The sequence below is a fragment of the Pseudophryne corroboree genome, chromosome 12, assembly GCF_028390025.1.
Source record: "Pseudophryne corroboree isolate aPseCor3 chromosome 12, aPseCor3.hap2, whole genome shotgun sequence".
NCBI classification, from domain to species: Eukaryota; Metazoa; Chordata; class Amphibia; order Anura; family Myobatrachidae; genus Pseudophryne; species Pseudophryne corroboree.
The window spans coordinates 170,657,558-170,684,812 of NC_086455.1; the positions used below are offsets into that span (position 1 = coordinate 170,657,558).

General features: G+C 45.4%; 1 protein-coding gene across 2 annotated transcripts in view; it reads right to left on the reverse strand.

Moving 5' to 3' along the window:
- Window positions 1-416: 416 nt before the first annotated feature.
- The window catches only part of TRMT61A (tRNA methyltransferase 61A), a 38,307-nt gene continuing 11,468 nt past the window's right edge, over window positions 417-27,255 (reverse strand). For both annotated transcript variants that reach the window (XM_063948528.1, XM_063948527.1), the window contains exons 3-4: window positions 21,583-21,849; window positions 417-957 (exon numbers count right to left, since the gene is read on the reverse strand). In XM_063948528.1, the coding sequence (XP_063804598.1) occupies window positions 629-957; window positions 21,583-21,849 (596 nt within the window). In that variant the 3' untranslated portion in view covers window positions 417-628. The remainder of the gene's footprint in view (window positions 958-21,582; window positions 21,850-27,255) is intronic.

The following is a 27,255-nucleotide window of genomic DNA, read 5'->3' on the forward strand; positions in this document are numbered from 1 at the left end:
ACTTACCACTCTATGGCAGTACAGTGCAGCACATTCTAGAGCAGCACTACGTGAGTGTGTTCCAGCACTTACCACTCTATGGCAGTACAGTGCAGCACATTCTAGAGCAGCACTACGTGAGTGTGTTCCAGCACTTACCACTCTATGGCAGTACAGTGCAGCACATTCTAGAGCAGCACTACGTGAGTGTGTTCCAGCACTTACCACTCTATGGCAGTACAGTGCAGCACATACTAGAGCAGCACTACGTGAGTGTGTTCCAGCACTTACCACTCTATGGCAGTACAGTGCAGCAGTTACTTGCAGTGCAGCAAAAAGCAGCCAAGTACAGTGCTCGTGAACACCGATCAATACATCAGTCTCAGATGGGAAAGAAGAAGAAGGCTTATCCCAGTTACAGTCAAACGCAGACATGATACAGTAAAAAAAAAAAGTTTATTATTTACACATACTTTAAAGAAAAAATGGCTATGACAGTTGTATGCTGGCAGAACAGAGAATCAGCGCTGGAATCTCCAGACGCCTCTGCCATGTGAATGTGCTGTTTACATGAAGGCATTCTTCAGCGGAGTCTGTCTATATATGGGGCTCTCTACTGACAGATGTACAGTATGCATGCTTCTGTTTTCTATGGGAATACCTGAAATAAACTCTTTGTGGCAAAGGTCAGGTAGCCAGTGTGACCCACGGTTTCCCTGGGCGAGACTGCACTTTTAAACACGGTGCTCCCCCCTTGTTGGAAAGCGGGTTCCTGCTTGGACTTACTGCTGCTTTCCACGCATCCTTTATCTTCCTCAGCGCTCCCAAAGTTTGGGTTCTGCAGAGAGACTGTCCGTATATCGTACGTGCGGAGGAGGATTTCCAGGGTGTTAATGTCGGTAAAGCCGTGTTCCATCAGAGCCAGGCAGGTTCTCTGCACCTGCTCAATGCAGGGAGAGAAGGAGCACACCCTGCCGCCTGCAAGAGAAACAAAATACAGGTGGTTAAATCTCTTTACCGATAACCAAGAAAGACCCCAGACGACGACACGCCGCGCTTTGCCGCAAGACGTCTGTACAATACTACATGGGTTTGATTACTTCTCTCAGGCAGCGCGGCAATAAATCTACATTCCATACCGCTACTGCCAGAGGGTAATTAGAATCCTATACAAAACCAACCAAGGGAAGGAATCATTAAAGCGGAGCGCACGTGCAAAGCCGGTTTAGAACGCATTGTAATTCTAGGTGTTTCTCCAAACCGCATAAATATGGACAGACCTAATAAGAATTCTTCAGCTACAGACATCCAGCGCCTGCTAAACACAAAACTAATTATAAATAGGTCTGATTTTAAATACGAGCTTATTTTATTCTGCAGATCATCTTATTTCCCTCATTTCTCAGATGTTATTGTGGTAGATTAAACATAAAAGGGCCTAATTCAGACCTGAACGTAAGCCGTGCAAAATTCAGCACAGGGCTAGCCCGACCCGCATGTCAGGCCCGACCCCCCGATCCCCCCCCCCTCCTGCGCACAAGTACAAAAGCATCGCACAGCAGCAATGCTTTTGTACTTGAGTAGCTCCCTGCCAGCGCAGTTCCTGTCAGGGAGCTACATGTCGCTGTCCAGGTCGCAGCGGATGCGGGTGACGTGACGCAGCCCTAAAACAGTGGCCAAATGCCGCCGGCCGGCCCAGCGAATGCCTCTGCCTGTCAGGCAGAAGCGATCGCTGGGCTGAGATGGCCATCGGCTGTCTGGCATGCGCCGGCGCACTGCGGCAACGGCGCATGTGCAGTTTAGAGCTGATCGGCTGCTGTGCGAAAACGCACAGCGGCGATCAGGTGTGATTTAGGCCCTAAGTGCACAACGCAGTGACAGACATTTTACAGGATGACTAACTCATGGAAATACAGCCCGCCAATTCACCAAGAACCAGCATTTCCAGCCATCTCACGATTTCCTAATGAGCGGACAGGCGTCACCATAAGTACGGGTTTAGTTTACCAAGTAGTAACTTTTCAGCAAAGCCTCTCTCAGACCAGGGAGTTTCCCCATTTTGTGTTGAAAATAAAATAACACAAAACATATACAGACTGCAAAGGAAAAAAAACAGCGAAAATTTTAAATATAATTAACCACTTGCCTGGCATGGGTGCATCACATGCGACCATACCAGGCTGGGCTTTCCCTGACACGGTCGCATCACATGCGACCAGTCAGAAACGCCCACTGGGCGCCTCCTGGAAGCTAATATTCCAGCAGCTGCCAAAGTCAGTGTGACCTCCCAGCCCCAATGGACCTGCGACTCCGCCCCCGGTGTGCACCAATCACTGCTCGGAAGAGTGATCGGGCAGACCATCTGACCCCCCTCCTGCCTGCATTAGTGAAGCATGATATCCACGGCTGTGTCTTCCCCCCGTCTGCCCTGAACACTGCGGCCAGCACCCTCTCCTGCCGGCATCACTAAAGAGAATAAGGTAGCGGTAGCTGCAGCTCTGCCTCCCTGTCTGTCCCGGTCACTGCAGCCAGTAGCGATTGGGCAGCCTATCTGTGCCCTTTCCTGCCAGCGCCACTGAAGGAAGTGACTGCAGCCCTGCCTCCGCCATTCCTCCCCTCCCCGTACGTTCCGATCACTGCGGCCAGCAGCGATGGGCCAGTCTAGGGGCACCAACCTCCTCGTGGCACATCACAGCAGATGCGGCTCCCAGTGTGTCCCGATCAGTGCTAGTCACAGTGATAGGGCAGTAAAGTGTCACTCCTCTTCTCTGCATAGATGGCAGATCCTCAATGGGCCACCCATTGCTGCCGTATCTTTTGCAGGACGCTGAAGTCCTGCAAGCAATCATTAGTTTTAGAATATAAAAAAAAAGCAACTTACCTGCTCTGTCTTGTCCCACCTCCTCTGCCAACTACACCTCCTCGTCCCGTTTCTCCCCCGCCACGGCTCCACTTTGTCCCAATCCACCCCCTGCTAATCTCCATCCTCCCGCCACCCATCCCTTTGTCCCATACATCACCCTCTCCCATCCGTCCCACTCTATATACAGTACATATAAATATGTTAATAGTCATTTTTTATCTCGACTATAAAACTTTTTTTTTTTTTTTTTTTTAAATGTCCTCAAAATTGAAGATTTTTTTTAAAATTATCACATTATGTAAATTATAGCTATTAAAACTTGATTTTGCATTTTTGGTAAAAAAATAATCATAAAAAAAAAAAAAAGTATATATATATATATATATATATATATATATATATATATATATATATATATATATATATATATATATATATATATATATATATATTACAAATAGAAATGGATTCTCGTGGGAGCCAATATGCCTTTTGCATGACAATAATTAAAAGTTTTTATTGTACAGAAACAAACGATATTTATCCTAAGCGTTCGTTATTGACACAACCTTCTAAAAATTCATATAAAACAATATTACAATCTTATACATAAATTACAGTTGGATGTGAGGATTTTACAGCCAGGTGATCAAAGTCAGAACTCGAAATGGATGTATCTCCAACCAGATGCTTGTGATAAGGACTTTGTTAACCAGACGTTGCAAAACCCAACGCGTTTCGTCCGCATTGGGTTTTGCAACGTCTGGTTAACAAAGTCCTTATCACAAGCATCTGGTTGGAGATACATCCATTTCGAGTTCTGACTTTGATCACCTGGCTGTAAAATCCTCACATCCAACTGTAATTTATGTATAAGATTGTAATATTGTTTTATATGAATTTTTAGAAGGTTGTGTCAATAACGAACGCTTAGGATAAATATCGTTTGTTTCTGTACAATAAAAACTTTTAATTATTGTCATACAAAAGGCATATTGGCTCCCACGAGAATCCATTTCTATTTGTAATCTACTTTTAATACCTTATCTGACAGAGGGTATTTCTTGTTGGTTTGAGACTAGAGGTATAGCGCAAGATATTAGGGTTGATTTTTTGTTTTGTTATATATATATATATATATATATATATATATATATATATATATATATATATATATATATATATATATATATATATATATATTTATTGGAAAAAGGTCTAAATAGCCATTTACCTCATTTAAAAAAATAAAAAAATAATCGACAATTTTGGGGACATTTTTAAAAAAATATTAGCCAGTTAAATGGTTAAATACTCACAGGCAAATTAACAATTATGATGGAAAATTATTTTCCTTTTAGTAGTAGTAGCTATTGATTATTATTATTAGGCAGATTTTACCCCACAACAAATTTTGTGTCCTCTGTAAGTTTCTTACAAGTTTCTTTTAAGTTTCTTACACCTAATTAGGTGACTGAACTAGGACTCCTTGTATTCTGGACTGGGCATGCTGGTCTTGTAGTACCACAGCAGCTGGAATGCCACAAGTTGCCTAGATCCGTTCCGAAACATAAAATAAACTGTTACATTTGCACAGTGAAAAGCAGGAGATATTTTTGTTTTAACATTATTTTTCCTTTGAACAATGAAAAAGAAGAAACAGAGCCAACAAAGAGGTGGAGGATTCCACTTTTATTAACATAAGCTTCTGATCAAAGTCTAATCTGCAGATTTGCTGCTGCCCTAATCAAAGAAATTATTGTTTAGAACATCATCGTTCCGCTCTCCCGCTGAAAAACGCCAGCATAAATACAAAACTACAGAGCTAGCGGGGGAAAACCCAGAGTTTATGAATATGTGGCATGTCAACTGGAAAATGTGCCATAAACCATAGTAATCTGCATAGACGCTGTACAATTACAAAGCCCTGGTTTTACAAATGGATCCTATTTAGCAAACTGGCAATTAAATGAGGGCCTATCAACACACTTTGGTGTACCAGTCATCTACACAAAGTGAAGGTGGCCATTTTGTAAGATGAACAGATATCCATGAAAATGATGCCTATTATTTCACTAAGAGACGGTAGCACCACTAATACCCCTTTTCCACTAGCTCAAAAAACACGGCTAAATACATGGGGGCGCACATTTACCCGTGTTTTTTGCTAGTGGAAAAGGTCCCTCTGTAAAAACCCGGATCAAGTGATCCGGGAATCCTACCCGGGTAGCTTAGCGGGTTGAACACGAGTTCAACCCAGTAATCTGTGCAGCGCCGCCAACCCGGCAATATGCCAAGTTGGTGAGTGTAGTGGGAAAGGGGGCTGAGCACGGGCCGCAGCCGGGTAGCTTCCGTGTCAGGCTCCCGGCTGCGACCCGTGCTTCTAGGTGGAAAAGGGGTATAAGACACAAAGGGGAAGATGTAGTAAGCTTGGAGAAGGGATAAAATCAGTGATAAGCGCAAGGTGATAACGCACCAGACAGTCATTACAGATTTGAAAAGTGACAGAAGCTGACAGGCTGGTGCGTTATCACCTTCCACTTATCGCTTCTTTATCACTTCTCCAGGCTTAATACATCTGCCCTAATGTACCTCATATGTCACCTCTTTACTAGAAACTAGAGACAAAACGGAGGAATGAGGCACTTTAAGGAGGAGATGTACTAAACAGTGCTAAAAGTGGAGAAGTGAACCAGTGGAGAAGTTACCCGTGGCAACCAATCAGCAGTGATGTAACATTTTTAATTTGCATATTAGAAAAGCATACAGAGCAGCTGATTGGTTGCCATGGGCAACTTCTCCACTTTTATCACTGCTTGGTACATGTCCCCCTATCCTGTCACGGTGGTGTCACTAGTTCTTAGTGAATCAATAGTAGACATTCTTATGCAGGATATGGATTAAGCCCACAAAATGGCTGCATACACTGTTTTAGCTGACTCACTGGCTAAAAAGAATCTCTCTGCATCAAAAAGCTCTCTCAGGCGGCCGACTTCTCTTTTCGGTAACACTGACAACACAACGCAAACACAGAAGAATGTCTTCACGTGGGGCTCCCTTTAAACATTAATGACTAATCCACTGTGGGTTGGCAGTCACAGTTACTGTAGGAACAGAGGGGGGAACGCTTCTTTCCTCAGAGAGGGAACGGGTAGATTACGTGCTCAAATGTGAGGAAAAAATCCGAGGGGCTTGCCAAAATCGTACATATATTATTAACACCATCTACTTCCAGCATGAACAGAGCAAATACACTGTGGTGCATTCACAAGACAAGGAGAGAACCACCAAGGCTTGGCTGCAAATAAATACATTTATAAGCAACAGTAATAAAGAACAGTGTATGACAGGGCCTAGAATTTCAGGAGCCCCCCCCTCATATGCTAACAGCCGTAGCCAGCGACAAGATGTGTAGGAAGTGTCCCATTCATTAGAATGCCACAAACACTGCACCCTTTCTCCTGAGGGAACTATATTCCGTATGAGAGAAATTCAGGCGGATAATTCTAACGGATGGTTTCACCCCTTAAATAGGCCTCAGACATGGAAATCCGTTGTTCTAGAACCCGTGTTAGCAATTCTCGTTCCACGGACTCTATTATGTTCTACTAAAGCTTATGACGTAAACTACGCTTTATGGAACCCTTCTCCTTTAGATCGTACAACGCTGCTGAATATGCAGCCGTTATTCTCTATATTGTATTAAAATATAAAAACGTGATGATACAGAGTACTCGGTTTGCTGTTTTTGACAAGAGCGACTCATTTCCTCACCATCAAAAATCCAGTAGTCAAGAGGAAGACCTATATGTAACCACAAGTCCTACCAGGTCATTAAACCACTGAACAGCAAATTGCTGACGTTTAAAGACTTTTTTTTCTCTCCATTTTGAATCAAACACGGATTTAAATGACGTATGCGGATTTTGCAGAAACTCCGTTTGCCATCCGTCGATTCAGTCGGTATCCTACTTGCTGTGGATTTTAGAATGACCTTGAAGATTAACAGGAAACCTGGCTTAAGGGCGACCAAGCAAATTAAAGTGGTGAATGGTTTGTTCTTTGCAGGAGACTAAAATCTGAAGCAGCTTTTGTCACTTTGGTAAAATAGCGCAACAGTCTTGTTTCCATCGTATATCCAATGGTGAATACGTCATGCGCACTGAAAATAAAGCAAACGGCAACGTATACTATTCTCCAATTGTTAGTCACCGATCTTGGGTCATATAACTTTTAAGGGCCCCATACACTAGAACGATAATGCCCGATTTCATCCGATTTCAGCCATTCGGGCCGATGTATCGGATGAGATCAGGCATTTCGGATGTGTTTTACATCCGATCCGATGCGTGTTCCCTTGAGCATCGGATCGGATCCTCCGGATTGACTGTGCTGCACTAGCGACATGCCGGATCACGCAGGCATGGCTGGGATCGCACAAGATACATCGTAAGCAAAAGGACCGCAGACGATGTATCTTATGCGATCCGGCCACCCGGGAGGCTGCCGGGGTGATAGCCTGCGACATGAGGGTACGACATGTCACATTAGTGTGCGGTGCCCTTTAGACGATCTACTGAAATATTGTAGGTGAAGTGAAAGAAGAAGAAGAAACAATGCTATAGCATGGCCTATCAAGTTCATACGATATCCCGGCCGATAGGGTGACGGCGGTCATATGATAAACACCGGCATCCTGAAGCAGAGAATCCAGATTGGAGGCGGGTAAGCATGTTTACCCCTCCACCTTGACCCTAACCTCCCCCCCCTCCCCCCACAATCTAACCCTAACCCTCCCCAGTGGTGCCTAAACATAACACACCCCCGCCCCTGCCACCCACACATTTCCCGCAGCCTAAACCTCACCGTCCCTTCCCCGCAGCCTAACCATTTCCAGGGAAGCCTAACCCTAACCACCCCACCCCCCGCGGCTTAACAATAAGGAGTTCCGGAAGACTACAATCAGGATTCCGGGGGTTCGAGATTCCGAGCAGAATCAGGATTCCGGCATCGGCACTCGGACTGCCAGGATGCCAAACGTCGGTATCCTGAGCTGATCCCCTACTACATACTGAACACAACAGATGCCAGGGCCAATCTGTGGACGAAAACAAAAAATATATATTTTATACCCCATGTCTAGTGCAGTGGTACTGCGGAGAGGCGAGGAGGGAATGTGTTGCAAAAACTGGGGAGGGTTGTCACTACAGGGGGGTGACAGGATATAATGACCTGGGGCGGGTATATAACCCTGTTTGGAGATTTGCTCCAACCTCAAAATCCGCACAATAGGTTTTATTGTACTTTCTGAAAATAAAGTGGGCAATTCAATTGTCTGAGAGAATTTGCTCCGGTCTAAAGTGTTCTAAGACTGCACCTATCGCACATTTCTGCTTACACCGTCCTGAAACGCGCAATAGGGGTGGTCGCAAGTGTCGGGAGCACCTTAACCGCAGTGTTCCCGGTATTTAGCACTGGAGTATCCAATTAACACAGCTATTCCCGTGCATTACGTGTGGGAATGAATCCCGTCAAAACCAGCACTGGGCTGGTGGCGCAAACGATTTAATGCGCTCCCGGCCACTTTAGACAGAGCTAATTTGATCAAAAACTAAATCGCCCTCTTAAAGTGTTTTTTTTGGGGGGGTGGGGGTGGGGGGGTCAAATATGTGGGGATGCTGCATAAAAAAGTAATATATTGCTAATGATGTTGGAACTGCCAAAGCAGGCTCAGCACCGGAGCGTAGCCTCGTTATTTTCACTTGTATAGATTTAGAATCGCTGCGTGCAGCTCCTAGATGTTTCAGCAGGCCCAGCCAGGTCTCTCCGTATGATATATTACTCTGCTCCGCTCATTTGTGTGCTGGCTCAGATAACACTAATCAGGCTAATTAGTGGTAACATTAAATGCCTATTGTGTGCAGGACAGTGATAAGTGACAGCCATTGAGAGAGACGAGCAACAGAACAAAAAAATAGAAATGACAATTGTAGTGCCAATAATAAAACCCAGTAAAAATGGATCCACCCAAAAAAAGCTATTACCCATCCGAATGAAATGATAAAACATTCAAGTCACGATATTCTAGCCTTAAAGTGACTATGTACCAATGGAAATTACACTATGACTGAGCGCAATGTAACACAACTACAACACTACTAAAAGGACACTGCTTACCATGGTAACTAATAAGAGAAAGTGTAATATGAGGATTGTAGAAACTCGTCCTACATTTCTGACCTTTATCTGACGATACCAAGCAGTAACCGCGCAGCAGCCAGGGGGATGTGACCTTCACAACTCCGATTGGCCGCGGGGTCACTGTCTGCGCAGCATCAATTAGGCTTCGAGCGGATGCTCTAACCCAAACGCAGACCATTCAGACATATGGACCCATCACGCAGATATCTCCGAGATGGCAGGTGGCATTTACGGGATGATTAGAGAGTCAGACAGCGATTACTGTGGCCAGGTACACAGGCAGCTCAATGTTCTCTCAGCGGAGTGTTCTATATCTGGCCTGTGTATATATGATAAATAGTATTTTATGTCCCCAGTGCCATTTCTGCTATGCACGTATGCCAGAAGCTGAACAAGAGCTGAAAATGTCAAATTATCCATTCATTAACACAGCGTAGACGGTGAATACGTCCCAGGAAGCGCGTGGAGGCTGGAGAGAAGATTAACACCTGGGAATCCCAGCAGTGCCCTCTGTCTGCATCCGTCGCCACTGGCAACTGTCACGTTATCACCGATCACTGGGCTACAAAGATATCCAAAATAGACTCCAGCGATACTGAACACAGAGGGGGGGTATTCAATGGTTTGAAAAGTCAGTTGGGTGTCTGTTTTTTCCTATCTAATAGACAGGAAAAAACAGACACCCAACCGACTTTTGAAACATTTGAATTCCCCCCATACAGTCTATTATAGAAACTTTTTCCTCATAGGTAACACATACAACATGAAGAATGTAGAATGATGCTGTGCAATAGAATAGTATAAGATAGGAAGCCGCAATATTTACGCCAGCGAACAGCGCCAATTCAGCGGACAGACATTTTGCGATTGGCTTGCTGCTTCCTTACTAACAGAAATTATCCACGCAGGCCGCAACCCGGTGGACTGGTATATAGGGGCGAGGCACGGCAAGCGTAAGACTATGGAGTGAGATTTACGGCACGTCACAACGTGGTGTGCTTGTCACAAGCGACACAATATTATAGCGTAGACGCATTCATACCGGCCCATGACAGGTGCTTGTGTCCAGCAATACACGGAGGAGAAGGCGCAGACGTGACATAAAAGCGAGACACTTTCTTTCTTTTTTATTTTGTTCTAACTGAGCTCATTAACGAGACTGATGAGAAATTAATGTGGAAGGATTCTGCACAGTAAAAAGGTCGATGCCAGATATAAAAGTCTAATACAGGGGAGTCATTAATCAAGAGGGAGTCTAGAGGATCCACAGGGATGACTTAACCATTGCCTTACCCGCACAGATGGGGGCTGCTGCTGGTATATACTGGTTTCTCATATGCTCGGACAAGCTACGAGCTGCTTAAAACTGGTCTGCATGGGATCTTTATGGCAGGGAGGAAACCTAGCAACCTTCTTTATTATCTGTTGGCCGATGTACATTGAGCTCCGTTTGCTCAGACCTGCATCCATGTACAACAGGCGCCCACGCACAGATAACAGAATAACGGCGCTTGTGTAATGAGCCCCACGCAGACAGATGGGCAGCTCGGAGAGAACACTGTAGTTACACTACTATGCCATGGGTTCGGAGGGTAACAAGGTAACGTAACAGCATCTGCTGGTAATATAATAAAAACAAACATTCTGCTAATGGACCATTTATCCTTCTAAAACGGTTTAACTCCTATGCTGAAATATTCTACGTGCACTGGATTTTTCCGGCTTAAACTGTAAGAGACGCACAGTTAAAGCCAGGCTATTTTTAAAAATGGGGTCACAGCTCCCTGGTCATCTGAAAGCCCCTGAGCGCAGCATGGCGCCAAAGTAAGCTTTCTTTCTATACAGTGTGGCATGGAGCTAAACATGGCTTGTAGGATATACTGAATGCATGGGTTCCATACCATTTACCATGCAAAATAAGTATTTAAAATTCCTCTGCTTACAGTACATCTATTTCCAATGAAGTGCGCCCAACTTTTACTTGTACAAAATAGGACTACAAGACTTTTGCACATTAAACTGGCTCAGGCGACCCTACGACCCTTTTAAAATACATGTGGTGTCTGTGGAATGTAGCCTGATCAGCAACCACTATTTATATACACATACGTATGTACACTTATCCGCCATAACATTAAAACCAACTGCCTAATATTGTGTGGGTCCCCCTTGTGCTGCCAAGAGAAACCCATCGAGGCATGGACTCCTAACAAAGCTAAATATTTATCTTATTAAAAACACGTTAAAGGTTAAAGAACACAGTACGCAATTGGCGCAAAAAGTACCGCAAGGGAACTCCCTTAACTATACCTTAAGGAATGTACTTATACTGTAAACCTCTGTGTAGTGGTAGAGTGTAAATGCAACACAGTATAACCTTATTACCTCAAAAGCTGTTCGAGCGTCACCGACGCTCTGAGATTACTTAATACTATAAGAAATACACAGATACCGTGCTCAGGGTCCAACGCCTAAATATATATTATGAATGATATACTTGCAAAAGAATTTAACACAATACAAGCCATACACTACAATATAACATAGACTACCTAACCAGATAACTACACGGGAAATACAATACAATACAATTACGTTTAAGGGAAAATAAGAGGGGGAGAGGAGAAGAGAGAGAGAGAAAGAAATGGCTCACAATAACAAGAAGACAAATATGATTGCAGAGAAAGCTTACACATGTGAGGAACAATCGCTGCGCAGTCAGTCAATGCTGAGAATCTTTGTTTAGAAAGTACTTGAGCTTACCCATGCTGCCTGTCCCTATATACACGACACCCAGCAACACAATTGTCCCTACAATGCCGCATGGGGCAGAAGCTAGACTCCATTTTGGGAAAACTCCACTTGATTCCAAAGACTACACCACATGGCTGAAAGGGGGAGGGGAAAATACCCGGCAGCAGCCATTTTAGATTTGCAGGTCCAAACACATGGCACTCTCTACTACACCACAATCACATAGCAGAAAACACAAGACTCCATTTTATTCCAAAATGTCCAAGCCTCAAAACCATGCATATGTTCTGATTTTACAATTCCAAACAATCTAAAATCACCTTTCACAATGTAATCCAACTTCCTAGAACCATCTTATAATTTCACATTCCAAACAACTTCAGTATCTCAATAACCAGAGCATATTCATCACAAGACCAGATCACAATGTAATTAACACAAACGTAACTGCATGGTGGTATTTATGATTAACAAGATATATAGTATAACTAACCAGCACAATCTATTTTAAATCTCCATTAGGCAAACAAATACCACAAATACTATGCTACAGATTGTATACTGTTCCAATTCATCACAGACTTCACAGAGTATCCACAAACACCCAACAATCACACAACTGCCCAAACCTCGTTAACCTTAAGCCATTTGTATTTCCAAACTAACTAATCTATGCCAACCATTCTACAACTACATTGCTACAAACACATATTTAAAACTATTCTATGCCAATCAGCCATGAGATATTGAGATGATACTTAGTCTTTTCTAAGGAGCCCGGTGATGATCCAGCCATGCTTGCTGTGTGCTTTGTTCTGAGTGTAGCTACATTACATCTGTTCTCTGAGGCCACACCTGACCACTACCTTCCTGTTTGACCAGTACCTGGGGGAGGGGTCTTTCTTTCTTTGTATATGCTGATCAGGTTCAGCCCTGAAAACTTAGTAAAAGGTTGTCTTGAGCATCCATTGTTCTAACAATGTGATCTTAGCTTTTATACATATAATCATATCTATCTGCTGCAATGTCCCACAACTTCACAACCAGCATCAAACTAACCCACACATCATTCTGCTTGCTTCAATACCAAACATGATGGGCGCATCTGGTTCTGTTCAAATGATACGTATTCATGACATCAATTCATCAGCCAATTCTAAATCTCCATGATGTCTGGTGCTTGACATTATTATAACCATGTACTGTATGAAACAAGCGCCGAATCCATCTCCGTGCCATGTCCGAGCAAATGCGTGTGTTTCCATATATTGCTGTGCTCGCTGCGCATATTTGCAAGTATAGCGACTTAAATGTGTGTGTGGTTTGAATGTTCTCTCTATGTAATATTTTTGACTTTGACACTCCACAAGAGGGTGTCTTGTGGTATCTGGTCCCAAGAGGTTAGCAGCAGGTCCTTTAAGTCCTGCGAGTTGCGTGGTGGGGTCTCCATGGCTTGGACTTGCTTTTCCTGCACATAGCACAGATTTTCGATCAAATGGAGATCTGGGGAATTGTGAGGCCAAATCAACACCTTGAAATCTTTGACATGTCCCTCAGACCATTCCTGAACAGGTTTTGCAGTGTGGCAGGCCGTAATATCCTGCTAAAGGAGGTCACTGACATCAGGGAATAACATTGCCATGAAAGCAGGTCCTTGGTCTACGTTTCGGTAGGTGGTACACGTCAAAGAGAAAGCCACATGATGGTCAGGACACAAGGTTTCCCATCAGAACATTTCCCAGAGCATCGCTCTGCCTCTTCCAGCTTGCCGCCTTCCCATAGTGCATCCTGGTGCAATCTCTCCCCCCGGGAAAAGACACACACACCCGGCTGTCCACATGATGTAAAAGAAAACATGATTAATGAGACCAGGCCGCTTTCTTCTACTTCCCCATGGACCTGTTCTGATACTCACTTAGCCACTGTAGGCATTTCGGCGGTGGACATGGGCCAGCAGCCTAATGCTAACCCCCTGGGTGGCGCCTAAACCTAACCCATCTGCTATACTTACGGTCGGGATTCCGGTGTCAGCATTCTGACGGGTGTCGGGATCACGACAGCCAACATCTTACCAGCACCCCCTACTGTGGATAGGATCAGACGGACTAGCTATCACTCCCCATACGCATCAGTGAGCCTTGGTTGTCCAGGACCCTGTAGCCAGTTCACCAGTTGTCCTTCCTTGGACCATTTTTGGTAGGTGCTAACCACTGTGTATCGGGAACACCCACAAGACCTGCCTATTTGGAGATGCTTCTGACCCGATCATTTAGCCATCAAAATTTGGCACTTGTCAAAGCTGCCCACTTTTCTTGCTTCCATCACATCAACTTCAAGAACGGACTGTTCACTTGATGCCAAATATATCCTGCCCCTTGGCCCTCATTTCGAGTTGTTCGCTCGCTCGCTACTTTTAGCAGCCGTGCAAACGCACAGTCGCCGCCCACAGGGGAGTGTATTTTCGCTTTGCAAGTGTGCGAACGGATTTGCAGGCGAGCTCTGCAAAAACATTTTGTGCAGCTTCTGTGTAGGTCTGGACTTACTCAGCCGCTGCGATCACTTCAGCCTATTCGTGCCCGGAATTGACGTCAGACACCCGCCCTGCAAACGCTTGGACACGCCTGCGTTTCTCCAATCACTCCCGGAAAACGGTCAGTTGACACCCAGAAACGCCTTCTTCCTGTCAATCTCCTTGCGAATGCCTGTGCGAATGGAATCGTCATATAAGGCATCGCTGGGTAACGAGCCGCTGTGTACTCGTACGACATGCCTGCGCATTGCGGTTCATGCGCAGATTCGCCCTGTTCTGCCATGATCGCTGTGCTGCGAAAATCCGTAGCAAGCGACCAGCTCAGAATGACCCCCCCCCTTGTCAGGAGCTATTGTAACAAGATAATTAATTAAATGTTATTCACTTCACCTGTCAGTGGTTTTAATGTTCTGGCTGATCAGAATACAGACTTCTATGGAACGAACACCGGCTGCGACTTGACGCAGCACGGCGTACACCGAAGTTTGCCATGATGTGTATGTATCGCGGCAACGATGAGCGTGGCTACATCTGTGTGTAATATATATCTGAGCAATGCATATAAAAATGAGCAATGCATGGACCGGCACTCCTCCAGAAAACATGGAATGCAAAGGAAGCGAAAAAGACTGCGGTACTCGAAGCAAAATAATAGTGTATTAAAATTAACACATGGTGTCCAACGTTTCGGGGTCAACACACCCCTTTGTCAAGGAGAAACAAGCTGTTTCTCCTTGACAAAGGGGTGTGTTGACCCCGAAACGTTGGACACCATGTGTTAATTTTAATACACTATTATTTTGCTTCAAGTCTTCGAGTACCGCAGTCTTTTTCGCTTCCTTTGCATTCCATGTTTTCTGGAGGAGTGCCGGTCCATGCATTGCTCATTTTATTTATATATATATACAGACCCCACAGTTAAACCTTGTTTGGCTGCGAGCGACTAACGTTTCCCTATGGTGGATGGACATAAATGCCTCAGGATAAGACACTCGCTCATCAGAAGCACAGGTAGGCCATCTGCCATTGCATTAGAAACCTCGGCTTGAGAACTAACCTTATTAAGGAGGCGCTTTAAATGCTCAGATCAGATTCCATACAGCAGTAATAGCTGGCCTTTTACCAGAGCTGTAGAAGAGGGTGCAGCATTACAGGCTGCATGCAAAAACACACACACACAGCTACTCAGAAGTGTAAGCCCATAACGCGGACCCCCGCCTGGGCCCAGTCATGTCATCAGGTGAAGATCACAGAGCCACACATCACATTAGGGTGAACATGTAATTTTGTGTACATTGGTTACAGGATGCAGCAACCACAAATCCTGCAGAACAGTATGTGGATTCAACGTTCCGAGACATATTTATCAGCCCCCCCAATCCTTAGACCACAGAGTCATCCAATATTAGACAAGTGTGTTTGCATAGCTGACCAGCTGCTCTGTACCCGTCACTGATTCCTACCTGTGGGCGAGGAGGAGGAGGCTGTGACTACAAACCCAGAGACGCGAGTCAAGATTAGAGAAATAGAAGTAGGAACAGAGTAAGGTGGTATCTGCCAGCGCCTCTGGTGGGCAGTGTACAAATGTGTGCAAAGGGAATGAGTAACAGATATGGCAGGCAATGGGATACTGGAGAATTGCTACCCAGGTAACGCTGCATTGCATTAGCGCTGTCTGCTTCTGGGGTGTTCACCAGATTTCAGAACTGTCCCCCACTGCGAATGGAGTCGTTCAGTAAGTGGGACCCGATCAGCAGTCTGACGCTAATCCGAATGCGGACAGCTCTACTGGATATCTGCAAATTGCTCTTGTTCCACACTATGCGTACAACGAGGAGACTGAATGTGTCGATGGATCCGTGCGCTCTACTGGGTGGTAACGGAGTGCGGGCGTGTAACAGATTTGTCACGTGGGGGTGTCGTAGGCATTTAGGCCGCCTTCCGTGCTCATTTATAGTGTGTGAAAGGAAAGGGGACGCCCGTATCGGATGCCTCTTTTGTACGGAATATGGAGTGGGTGTAAGTCCCGCTATTACTGGAGACACCTATAGACTGAGGGGAACATTTACTAAGCAGTGATAAGAGCGGAGAAGTGACCCAGTGGAGAAATTTCCCAATCAACCAATCAGAAGCTCTGTATCATTTTATAGTATGCAAATTATTGATGTTTCTTCAGTGCTGATTGGTTGCCATGGGCAACTTCTCCACTGACTCCCTTCTCCGCTCTTATCACTGCTTAGTAAATGTACCCCTGAGAGAGAAAAAACAAAAAACAGTGGCGTACGCAGCCTTCTGTATGAAGACGCACAAATAATCGATATACACTGGCAGATCATAGCATTGGCATGGGGTTATAAAGCAGGTTGCAGCAGCAGAACCCGCCAGCAGCCGCAGACGTGTCCAAAACAGATATGTATTTAGCGTCTGTATATACAGTGACAGCAGTATAGACATGTAGTTGTCAGACTGGGTCGGGACCAAAAACAGAACACAGAGGTGGCAGGAACCGGAAGGAGGAGCAGGTTACCAGGGACAATACACATGGATTTCAGGAACCGTGAGCAGAACCACAATAGAATTACTCAGGGAGCACAAGGCTGTAATGCTGGAGTTGGGTGGTAGAACATATACTCTGGCACCAGTCAGTGCTCAGAGACTCCCTTTTATACAGAAGAGACATCGTACCCTTTTCAATTTGAAACAGCTCGGTGCACACGTCCCTATTGGAGCCGCAGCCGTCTCACACCAACAGAAAGTCGCCAGCAGGAGGGAATGCCACCACGTCACTGCTGGACCTCTGCCCACAGCAGCTCCGGGAAACCAGTACCGCCAAACCCGATAAGCGAGCTCTGGATTGACGCACGCTGCCATCCAGCCAATGTGGAACAGTACCTTTCTAATGGAACATACATATTATATAATATATACTGGTGACTACGCTGCCATCACATTTCCAGGTTCACATCCAGAAAGTGTTAAAATGTATTCATTTAGTATCAAACTTGTATACACCTTGTTGTATCGTTCTCAACTAAATTTCTCTTGAATTTCCAACAAACTGGTTCGTGAAAAAGGTTTAGAAATGACGGCAACCAATACAAGGTTACAATAATACAGACAAGCAACATATTACAGATCCCTGAGCCGAGCCTCTATCCCTGCAGCATAATCTAGGTTTCCTTTATAAGATTACCAGCAACGCTACAATCCGCTTCCACCAGACTCCATTACCGAGTCATCCGGCCCTGGCATAGAAGAACTTCTGGCCGCTCTAACCTAAATAATACAACTGCGGAGGTAAATTACCATTAATGGGTAATAAAATGAATTTCTAATATTAATATATATATATATATATATATATATATATATATATATATATATATATATATATATATATATATATATATAGAGCTCTGTTGGGTCTGGCACTCCTCGTACCCGCTGGGAATATGCTCCGGTCCCCTCCTTGAGCAGGATGGCTCTATGTATGGTGCATGGAAGGCGGCACTCAGGAGACTTTCAAGAATGTAGAAAAACGTGCTTTAATGTCAACGTTTCGGGAGACGCACTCCCTTCCTCAAGACACTTGTCTTGCTGTGTCTTGAGGAAGGGAGTGCGTCTCCCGAAACGTTGACATTAAAGCATGTTTTTCTACAGTCTCCTGAGTGCCGCCTTCCATGATAGAGATATATATATATATATATATATATATATATATATATATATATATATATATATATATATATATATATATATATATATATATATATATATATATATATATATATAATTTATTCATCTTTTTAAGTGAAAATACAGCAATGAACACATGCCAAGCTGAAGGACTGTAGCTAGGGCGTTGATATTAAACATGTCGGCATGTATAGAACATCGACATTCTGTGATCTGTGCGTGTGGCTAGTTTTATTTTATTATAATAAATGTTTTCCAATGGAAGATTTTTATTTTATTTTTATAAAAGTCCGTACCATTCTACGTTTTGGGTAGAAACTTTCAACTAGTACCATACTGCAATATGGCGTTTGCTCTGCCATAGTCCGGACCCTCTCTGGCGGCTGCTGCAGTGACGAATGTTAACTCCCGGTGCACTGCATTGCAGGGAGGCAGAGAGCTGCTGCAGCTGCGACTATTGTCCCGCAGCTGCAGGCTGTACTGACCGCTGGGTTCCGGGCGCCTTAGCACTGCACACAGGGGGACCGGGCTACCCGGTTCCCTGGGCGGCGGGAGGGGTGGGGACTTCATATAAAGAGCCACTGTAGCCAGGAGTTCAAACCCAAGGCTGGGCGCCTACCGCTGGCGACCAGGAGCTCAGCTCCCAGTGCTTCAGCACTAAAGAGCTGCCGGCTGGGGGGGAGGGGGGCGCAGGGAGAGCCAGCTCCTCAGATCCCCCGCATTGAGGGCAGGCAATTAATATGGTTAACCCCCCGGTACCCTACTCTACACAAGGGGAGAGTTAAAGCCTGTACAATGTTCCCCCCTGCAGAAGGGGTAAGCCCGGCACGTGTTGTAGAGTTCGGGAGACCAAAAAAATAGCTCCCAGTGCCACCAGCACTGGATATAATCAACACTGCACATACAGTGATACAAATGTAGAAATGTGTCTTTAAATGTATATGCAGCACTGAGCCAAGAGATCGGTCCTGAGCTGCAGTACTTTAACATGAAATAGTGATATTTAAATTTGCTTCTTGGAATGCACTGTATTTAAAAAGAAAAATGCACTTAAATGTATCCCTGGTGGTCTAGGGGGAATCCAGATCTCTTTGTGGGCTGCTGGGACTCCCCAGCCCCTTCTCAGGAAAACAGAATGCATTCCCAAGCAGTCTCCTAAGAGTGGCCAGGGAAGACAGAGAAAGAGCTGGCCAACCCAACCAGCTAAGTGTTTCCAGGAAGCCCCATGGGACTTCCACTCAGTGGGCAGGAGACTCCGGTTGGCCAATTTAGAGTTCAAATTCAGGCTAGAGATGGTGAGTTGAGTCCCTTGGCAGATACCTAGAAGATTGTTCTCGGAGTGAACTTTTTTCCACTCCAGACAAGCCGGCATCTGGGCTGTTCCTAATGCCCCAGATGGGCTTAGGCACAAATGAGTAACCACTCCCCACTGTCCATAGGGGACAATGGTAAAGGTGATAATGCCTTCGGTATGCAGGATACATGCACTTAACTTGGGTAAAGAGAACAGGGCAGAACTACCCTGTAATGTTTTGTGCTAGATAGAGATAAAAAGGAGGCCTGCGTGCCCCAGAATGTATATATACTTTCTGTGACATCAAGAAGTATTGAACTGTTGTGACATCTTGTAGGTTTTATCCCCCTTGCAAAAGGGGAGGAGTCTCTAAGACTATTTGAGCAATAAACATCTTGCCTTCATTTGCGACCAGCAGGAATGCAACACATACAGTCCCATTCTCAGCCTGCTCTGGGGTGAGCCCAGCGTCTCCAAGGTCCGCCCTCTGCCAGCTACCGTGCAGGGCCTGGTCCAATGCAGTGACAAGTGGGGGTCAACAGACGCCAGTTAGGAGGTGTGTCAGCAGCATGTCCACACACCCACAAGCAAGCAGTTTCAGGTGCCAATGGTAGTAGCCGGAGTGCAAATCAGCGGTTCCAGGTGCTAGTGGGAGGAGCCTCATGGTGGCAGCAAAATACCCACCCACTGCGCAGTGGGTGGAGTCAATAATTTGTTTTAACAGCCGCAATGATTAATGGGTGTTCAACGTAGCAATTCAATTGTTCCGGGTGCCAATTAACTATTGTATCCAATTAGAGCGGGTTTAGCCACATATAGCTGCTAAACCCATCTGAACTCCTAGTTAGGGAGCCCAAACCACTGAGGGGCAGATTTATTAAGCCTGGTGAAGTGATAAAGTGAAAGGTGATAAAGTACCAGTCAATCAGCTCCTAATTGTCATGTTACGGGATGGGTTTGAAAAATGACAGTTAGTAGCTGACTGGCTGGAACTTTATCTCCGTCCACTTTATCGGGCTTAATAAATCTGCGCCATGTTCCTGGCTGCCAACAGATTACAGCTCCTGTACCTAGCCCCGGCGCCAGAAAAGGTGGTGAGCGCTGGAGGGAGGGATCTGCAGACTGCCCAGTCAGCGCCACATTGGTGACCACAAAGTTCTCACCGTGATCCCAGCTCCCTCGCTGACTCCACCCCCTGTGCCTGTCCCGATTACAGCTTCCATGTCTCTACTGTCCAACCACACAACGCAATTAACCCTTTGTATACAGCTGATAAACATCACAAGCATATAGGCAGTCTCTAGATATTACCTACTAACATATACATAACAAACTAAGTGAGCACAAAGGAGTTTAATGTAGAGATAGATACAGATATATCGCCGCGGGTTGGTCACTCCTACCTTTTTCAAGTGCCAGATGTATGGCACTCACTGAAGCGTCATTCTCTCACGAAACGTTTGCACTGTTTTCCCCGCATAGGATTTGCTGTAAGGGCCTGTTATTAATAGATCACGTATTTAGTCGTACAAGTCAAACAGAAATCTATCTTGAATTGAATCCCTGTTTGTGGATGGGAAAATCTCTTTCCTGGTGTCATAACGACATACCAGGACTTTTTTATGAGTTATATCCCCTCCTGTAACAATGCATGATAGATTTCTGGTTGATGGAGGACAGTTCTAGAATACTGCCGACGGGCGCGATCGCGGCCGGGAGGAGGGAGAGCACATTTGAATCCGGCACCGTGAGTGCCGCTGTGGCGATTTGTATAGATTTTTTTTCCCCACAACTACTACTGTATAGTAATGGATAAATTAGGAACAGATTTTACCTTAGAAATGACTTGTTCTCACATATAATTATACATATACTGTCACTACGCCTTTGTTCACATACCGAGCCCTGGGTAGCTCCTAAATAGGGTGCCACGTGCGCTTATTGTAAGGCGCCCGCATGCCTTATTTGCATCCACTGGCAGCAGTCGTTATGCAATATTCATGGTAAAAGCAAACAATCAATTCATAGGAAACTATTCTGCTGAGCCATTGTCATGAGAACGCAGAAGCCTGACGTTAGGTACAAAGAGCCTCATGCGTCAGAGAGGTCATTAATGTCAACTAAATTAATAGGCCAGTGTCTCAGATATTTGCTTAGCCCTGCATGCGTTGAGCTTGTTGGATTATTACTATTATGACCATAGAACATGTATGAAACGTCAATATGCCCCCCCTTAGGGGGTAACGGTCATTCTTTCACCCGTACCTTCAGTCTTTAAAGCGTCCTTAGCATGACCGATCGCCTCCCACGGTGATGGTATGTCTAGGAATACGGCGTCTGCAATGTGAGACACTCCAAATCCATTCTTGCACACATCCTGGTTCTTAACGGTGACCAGATGGCCCACTCTGTGCTGCTGGAATTCCTCCATTGCCTTCTCAGCCCTCTGCTGATGGAACTCCACCGTGTAAAGATGACCCGTCGGGGCCACTGTGCGTATGAGGGCGTGCGAGAGAGAGCCACTTCCGGTACCTAAACAGAACACACAGCGGGTTAAACCACGGCCAACAATCTCCCAGAGTCCAAAGCAACAGATTCACGTTTGCAGTATCTAAAGCAGTGGCTCCCAAACCCCGCCCCCGAGGACCCCCAACAGTGCATGTTTTCCAGGTCTCCTCACAGAATCACAAGTGAGATAATTAGCTCCACCCGTGGATCTTTTAAAATGTGTCAATGAGTAAGGACTAAACATGTGCACCTGCTGGGTGACCTGGAAAACATGGCCTGTTAAGGACAGACTTTGCGAACCATGGATCTAGATCTTTGTGGTTATAAATATCTAAACCTTACAGACAAATTGGTACGTAGTGTGATAAGGTGCACAGCAACCTGATATTCCTGGTACAATTATTATACGCTATGGGCTAAACTACACTTCTGTCAGATATTAAATACGTATTGTTATAACTCCATTTATGTACTCATTGTATACTTCTATCTCCATTAAATCCTGGATCCTTATTCTTCATGCTTGCAAGCTAATATCCAAAGCCCCCGAACGGCCTCACCTCCCCCACAGGCAGAAGTACGGATGTGACTGTGGGGCAGATGTGTTAACCTGGAGAAGACATAAGGAAGTGATAAAGCAGTGATAAGTGCAAGGTGATAAACGCACCAGCCAATCAGCTCCAATATGTAAATTAACAGCCAGGAGCTGATTGGCTGGTGCGTTTATCACCTTGCACTTATCACTTCCTTATGCTGTCTCCAGGCTTAATATATCTGCCCCTGTATGTATTATAAACAAGCTACGCTTACATTTCTTCTGCCCAGCGATGAAGTGGAGTGTGTTTTTAAAGAGACTCGGGGGGTAATTCAGACCTGATCTCTAGGGTGCGTTCTTTGCATCCCTGCGATCAGATAGTCGCCGCCTACAGGGGGAGGGGGAATTCGCTGTGCAGGCGTGCGATCACATGTGCAGGAGTATGTGCAGTCTCTGCACAGTCCAGGACTTACTCAGCCGCTGCGATGATCGGGGCCGGAGCGGACGTCACGAATCCTCCCACAAAATGCCGGGTCCCTCCTGCGTTTTCACGGACACTCCCTGAAAATGGTCAGTTGCCACCCACAAACGCTCTCTTCCTGTCAATCTTCTTGCGATCTGATTTGTCGCACCATCCTGGTGCTCCCCGTCGCGACTGCGCATTGCGATGCATACGCATGTGCAGTTTGGACCCGATCGCCCGCTGGGCAAAAACGCACAGCAGCGATTAGGTCTGAATTAGCCCCTCGGTTCGGAGGGTGTTTCAGTGGGGGCCGTACTGTGTTCACTAGTGGAGAGGAGAGGCTGTGCGCGGTAAGCCAGTGAGAGCTGGGAGGGGAGGGCAGGGCCAGCGGACTTGTGTAGACGCACAGCTGTAGCTCATTATACACGGTTGAGTCATATTATGAACACCTCCTACATCTGAAGTCATCAGCGCAATAGCCCATGAAGTACATCACGTGTCGTGCGCTGGCTTGGTGGGTATAGAGGCCGTCTGCACACATATCACTCGTTTCTGGCTTGGTGGGTATATAAGGTGTGATAGGCCGTCTGCGCACATATCACTCGTTTCTGGCTTGGTGGGTATATAAGGTGTGATAGGCCGTCTGCGCACATATCACTCGTTGCTGGCTTGGTGGGTATATAAGGTGTGATAGGCCGTCTGCGCACATATCACTCGTTGCTGGCTTGGTGGGTATATAAGGTGTGATAGGCCGTCTGCGCACATATCACTCGTTTCTGGCTTGGTGGGTATATAAGGTGTGATAGGCCGTCTGCGCACATATCACTCGTTGCTGGCTTGGTGGGTATATAAGGTGTGATAGGCCGTCTGCGCACATATCACTCGTTGCTGGCTTGGTGGGTATATAAGGTGTGATAGGCCGTCTGCACACATATCACTGGTTGCTGTGATGGGTAAAAGTGGCGATTTGTCCAAGTTGCAGGAAGTGATGACTATCGGCTTTCAGGCCAAGAAGTGCAGTATCTCTGACACAGCGCAGTGTGTAACCTGTCCGTGTGCTGCTGCGGTGAAGGTGTATGGTGACTGGACAAATGGCACCATTGCCAATAACTGACGTGGAAACTGCGGAGCACCACGTGCCACTGATGTGGGAGGTGAACGTCGGCTACGAAGGTGCGTGAGGGCCTACCGACGTGCTACAGTGGAGCAGATCGCTGTCACAATGCACCTGGGGGCTACAAGACGTGTGCCTATAAACAGTTCAGTCAATCGAGCGCTGTGCGGCTGTTAGCTGGTGCTTATAACGCGACTCCACAGTGTATAATAGATTGCTAAAGGAACCTGGATGAATTGATAAGTGAGAATGCGTTCCAAGAGAGAATCCAGAGCAATTTGGATATTTTCCTTTTTAATTGCCGCTTGATCTGTTATAAAACTGCATAGTTTTTATTCTAAGTCCTATTACCCTGAGCTAGATCGCAGCAAAGGTCATATATTATATCACAGCCGATAAGGTAGAACGTATGACTATGCAAAGCTAATACTTGTCACCACTATCAAATTTTGGAGTGTGATTATAGAGCTGACACTTCAAGCATCAGTAGGGGTAATTCAGACCTGATCGCAGCAGCAAATTTATTAGCAGTTGGGCAAAACCATGTGCACTGCAGGGGGGACAGATGTAACATGTGCAGAGAGAGAGAGTTAGATTTGGGTGGGTTATATTGTTTCTGTGCAGGGTAAATACTGGCTGCTTTATTTTTACACTGCGATTTAGATTTCAGTTGAACACACTACACCCAAATGTAACTCTCTCTGCACATGTTACATCTGCCCCACCTGCAGTGCACATGGTTTTGCCCAACTGCTAACAAATTTCCTGCTAGGATCAGGTCTGAATTACCCCCATTGTTCCCAGGATCTCAGGGGAATACTGTCTTCCAACACAATCATGAGAGGAGATGGGGCGTCCCCAGCCAGATGTATTATGTGCCGTGACGCCAATCTGCAATCAGGTCAGAACTGCGCACGTGTTTGCACCGCATTGCGCAGGCACGTTGTATGGGTGCAAAGTGGATCGTTGCTGAGCGCTGGATTGTACGAAGAATCCATTCGCACAGCCGATCGCAAGGAGATTGACAGGAAGAGGGCGTTTGTGGGTGTCAACGGACCATTTTCTGGGAGTGTTTGGGAAAATGCAGGCGTGTCCAAGTGTTTGCAGGGCGGGTGTCCGACGTCAATTCCGGCCCCGGACAGGCTGAAGTAATTGCAGCGGCTGAGTGAGTCCTGGGCAACTCAGAAAATGCACAAAACTTTTTTGTATCGCTCGGCTGCACATGCGATCGCACACTTGCACAGCTAAAATACACTCCCCTGTAAGCGGCGACTATCTGATCGCAGCGCTGCAAAAAAACAGCTAGCGAGCGATCAACTCGGAATGACCCCCATGGTATTCCCCAAATGCTAACTTTTTTTGTTTGCTAACAAACCTGAAGGCGGCCCAGTGTTAGCATTACCGTTTCACAGCACTGGGCCTGTTTTAGGAGTTTGTATGTTCTCCCTATGTTACAGCGGGATTTCCCAGGGTACTCCGCTTTTCTCCCACATGCCAGAAACACACTGGAAGGTTAATTTGCTGCTGGCTAAGCTGTACCATGGTGTCTGTGCTTCTGTGCTAGGGAATGGAGGACTGTAAGCTCTTTGGACAAACGTAACAAATATTCACTTGTACAACATTGGGTAATTGAGTCCTGTTGGAGAAAGAGCGCTATATAAATAAAATTATTATTATTATTATTATTATAATTAGTTAGCGACGTTACAGACATAAAAAGAACACTGACGTTCTACAATGATAGAATTTACATACTGGAGCAAATTCAATGCAAGAATCGGCGATGATTAAATATTTATTTTTCTGAAGAGTAGGGTAGGGCCGGACAAACACTGCCGGGGAAATCGATCGCTTAATCTCTCCTCTGAATTCATTGTGCTGGATCATTTATTCCCGCACAACACTTTTTTCCTGGATATAGCAGGGCTGACGTTTGTGTTTGCTTTGGCAAGTTTCAGGTGCAAATAAACCAACGTGTTGGTGATTAAAATAAATGGCACTAAACAATATGGCTGTTAGCAGGCAAACAAAAAAGCGCGTTTGTGGTGAGCAACGTCCCCTTGTCCCGTACGCACTCAGCTCTAGCTCCGTCGGATAGCCTTTGTCTCTTGTTCCGGGAACAATGTCTCCAGTGACACAGGGAGATATGTTAATGCACACTGCCGAGTGCACAGCAAAGTGCTGCTTCATGTGACTCCAGGGACTTCAGGCTGACGAACTGCGCGTCGTAGGACACAAACGGTCATTAGAACAGCTTGTGGTTTGTATGTAACCATTCTGACAGCTTTCCTTTTAGAGTGTGCACTCCTATGAGTCTTGCTAACTGGTACAGTGAGAAAATGCTTTGTCCACATGCACAATAAAACAAATAAAATAAATAAAAATTATTTTGATCGTTAAATAAAGCACATAAAATAATTTCCTCTATCCAAAGCATAGACCATAAAAAATAATCTGGCAGAACTTCTTACTAGTGGGGAAAAACCAAAACAAAAACCTTAAACCTGCAGAAAGAGAGATGCAGATGTACATTCTTCGATGCAGATGCACACTCTTAGCTAAGAGTGTGCATCTGCATCTCTCTTCCTCCAGCATAGTATTAGAAGCCTCAGCATGATAGCACATCTTGATATCTTTAGTAATAGGATGTGCAATCCAGGTCCCCCCCTTTTTTTAACCTTAAATCTGCACCTGAAAACGAGAGATTGTAGTTAGAACCCTTCTTCCTACCAAATCCGCAAAGTGTAGCACACAGGCTACCGCCATATTCAGGTGGCAATAGCTGTGGAGGTCAATTTCGGGAAAGCTTTGCATAGACATCGAGTTGAAGTTGCTTTTATGAACACTTTGAACCTATTTTTGAATATACCTAACTTACATATTTGCCCCTGTTCTAATATTAATATAAATGCCCATATTTTAATACAAACACACAATGAAAAGCTGAACATGTGCTAGCAGCACTTTCTAAACATTATCAGGAACAACTTCCGGTTTCTTATCTGGATGAACAATAAAGTTATTGACACTTTTTCTTTTAAATATGGACTCAGCAGTCCTCTAAACCATCCTTGACAAAGTGATACGTCACGAAACGCGTTGGTTGGTGAGACTTGAAGTACATCAAATCGGAAGTGGAGGAATTACCACTCACGGCCCCACGAGAAACAGTGGCTGGGGAAGAACACAGCGAGACGAGAGACCAGCGCCGAAAGGGAAGGAAGGCAGGCCAGGGATAGGTAGATAGGGACACCACCTCCCGCCCGCACAGCAAAGGCAACTCAAATAAGATCTGCGGACCTCGGCGACGGCATCACC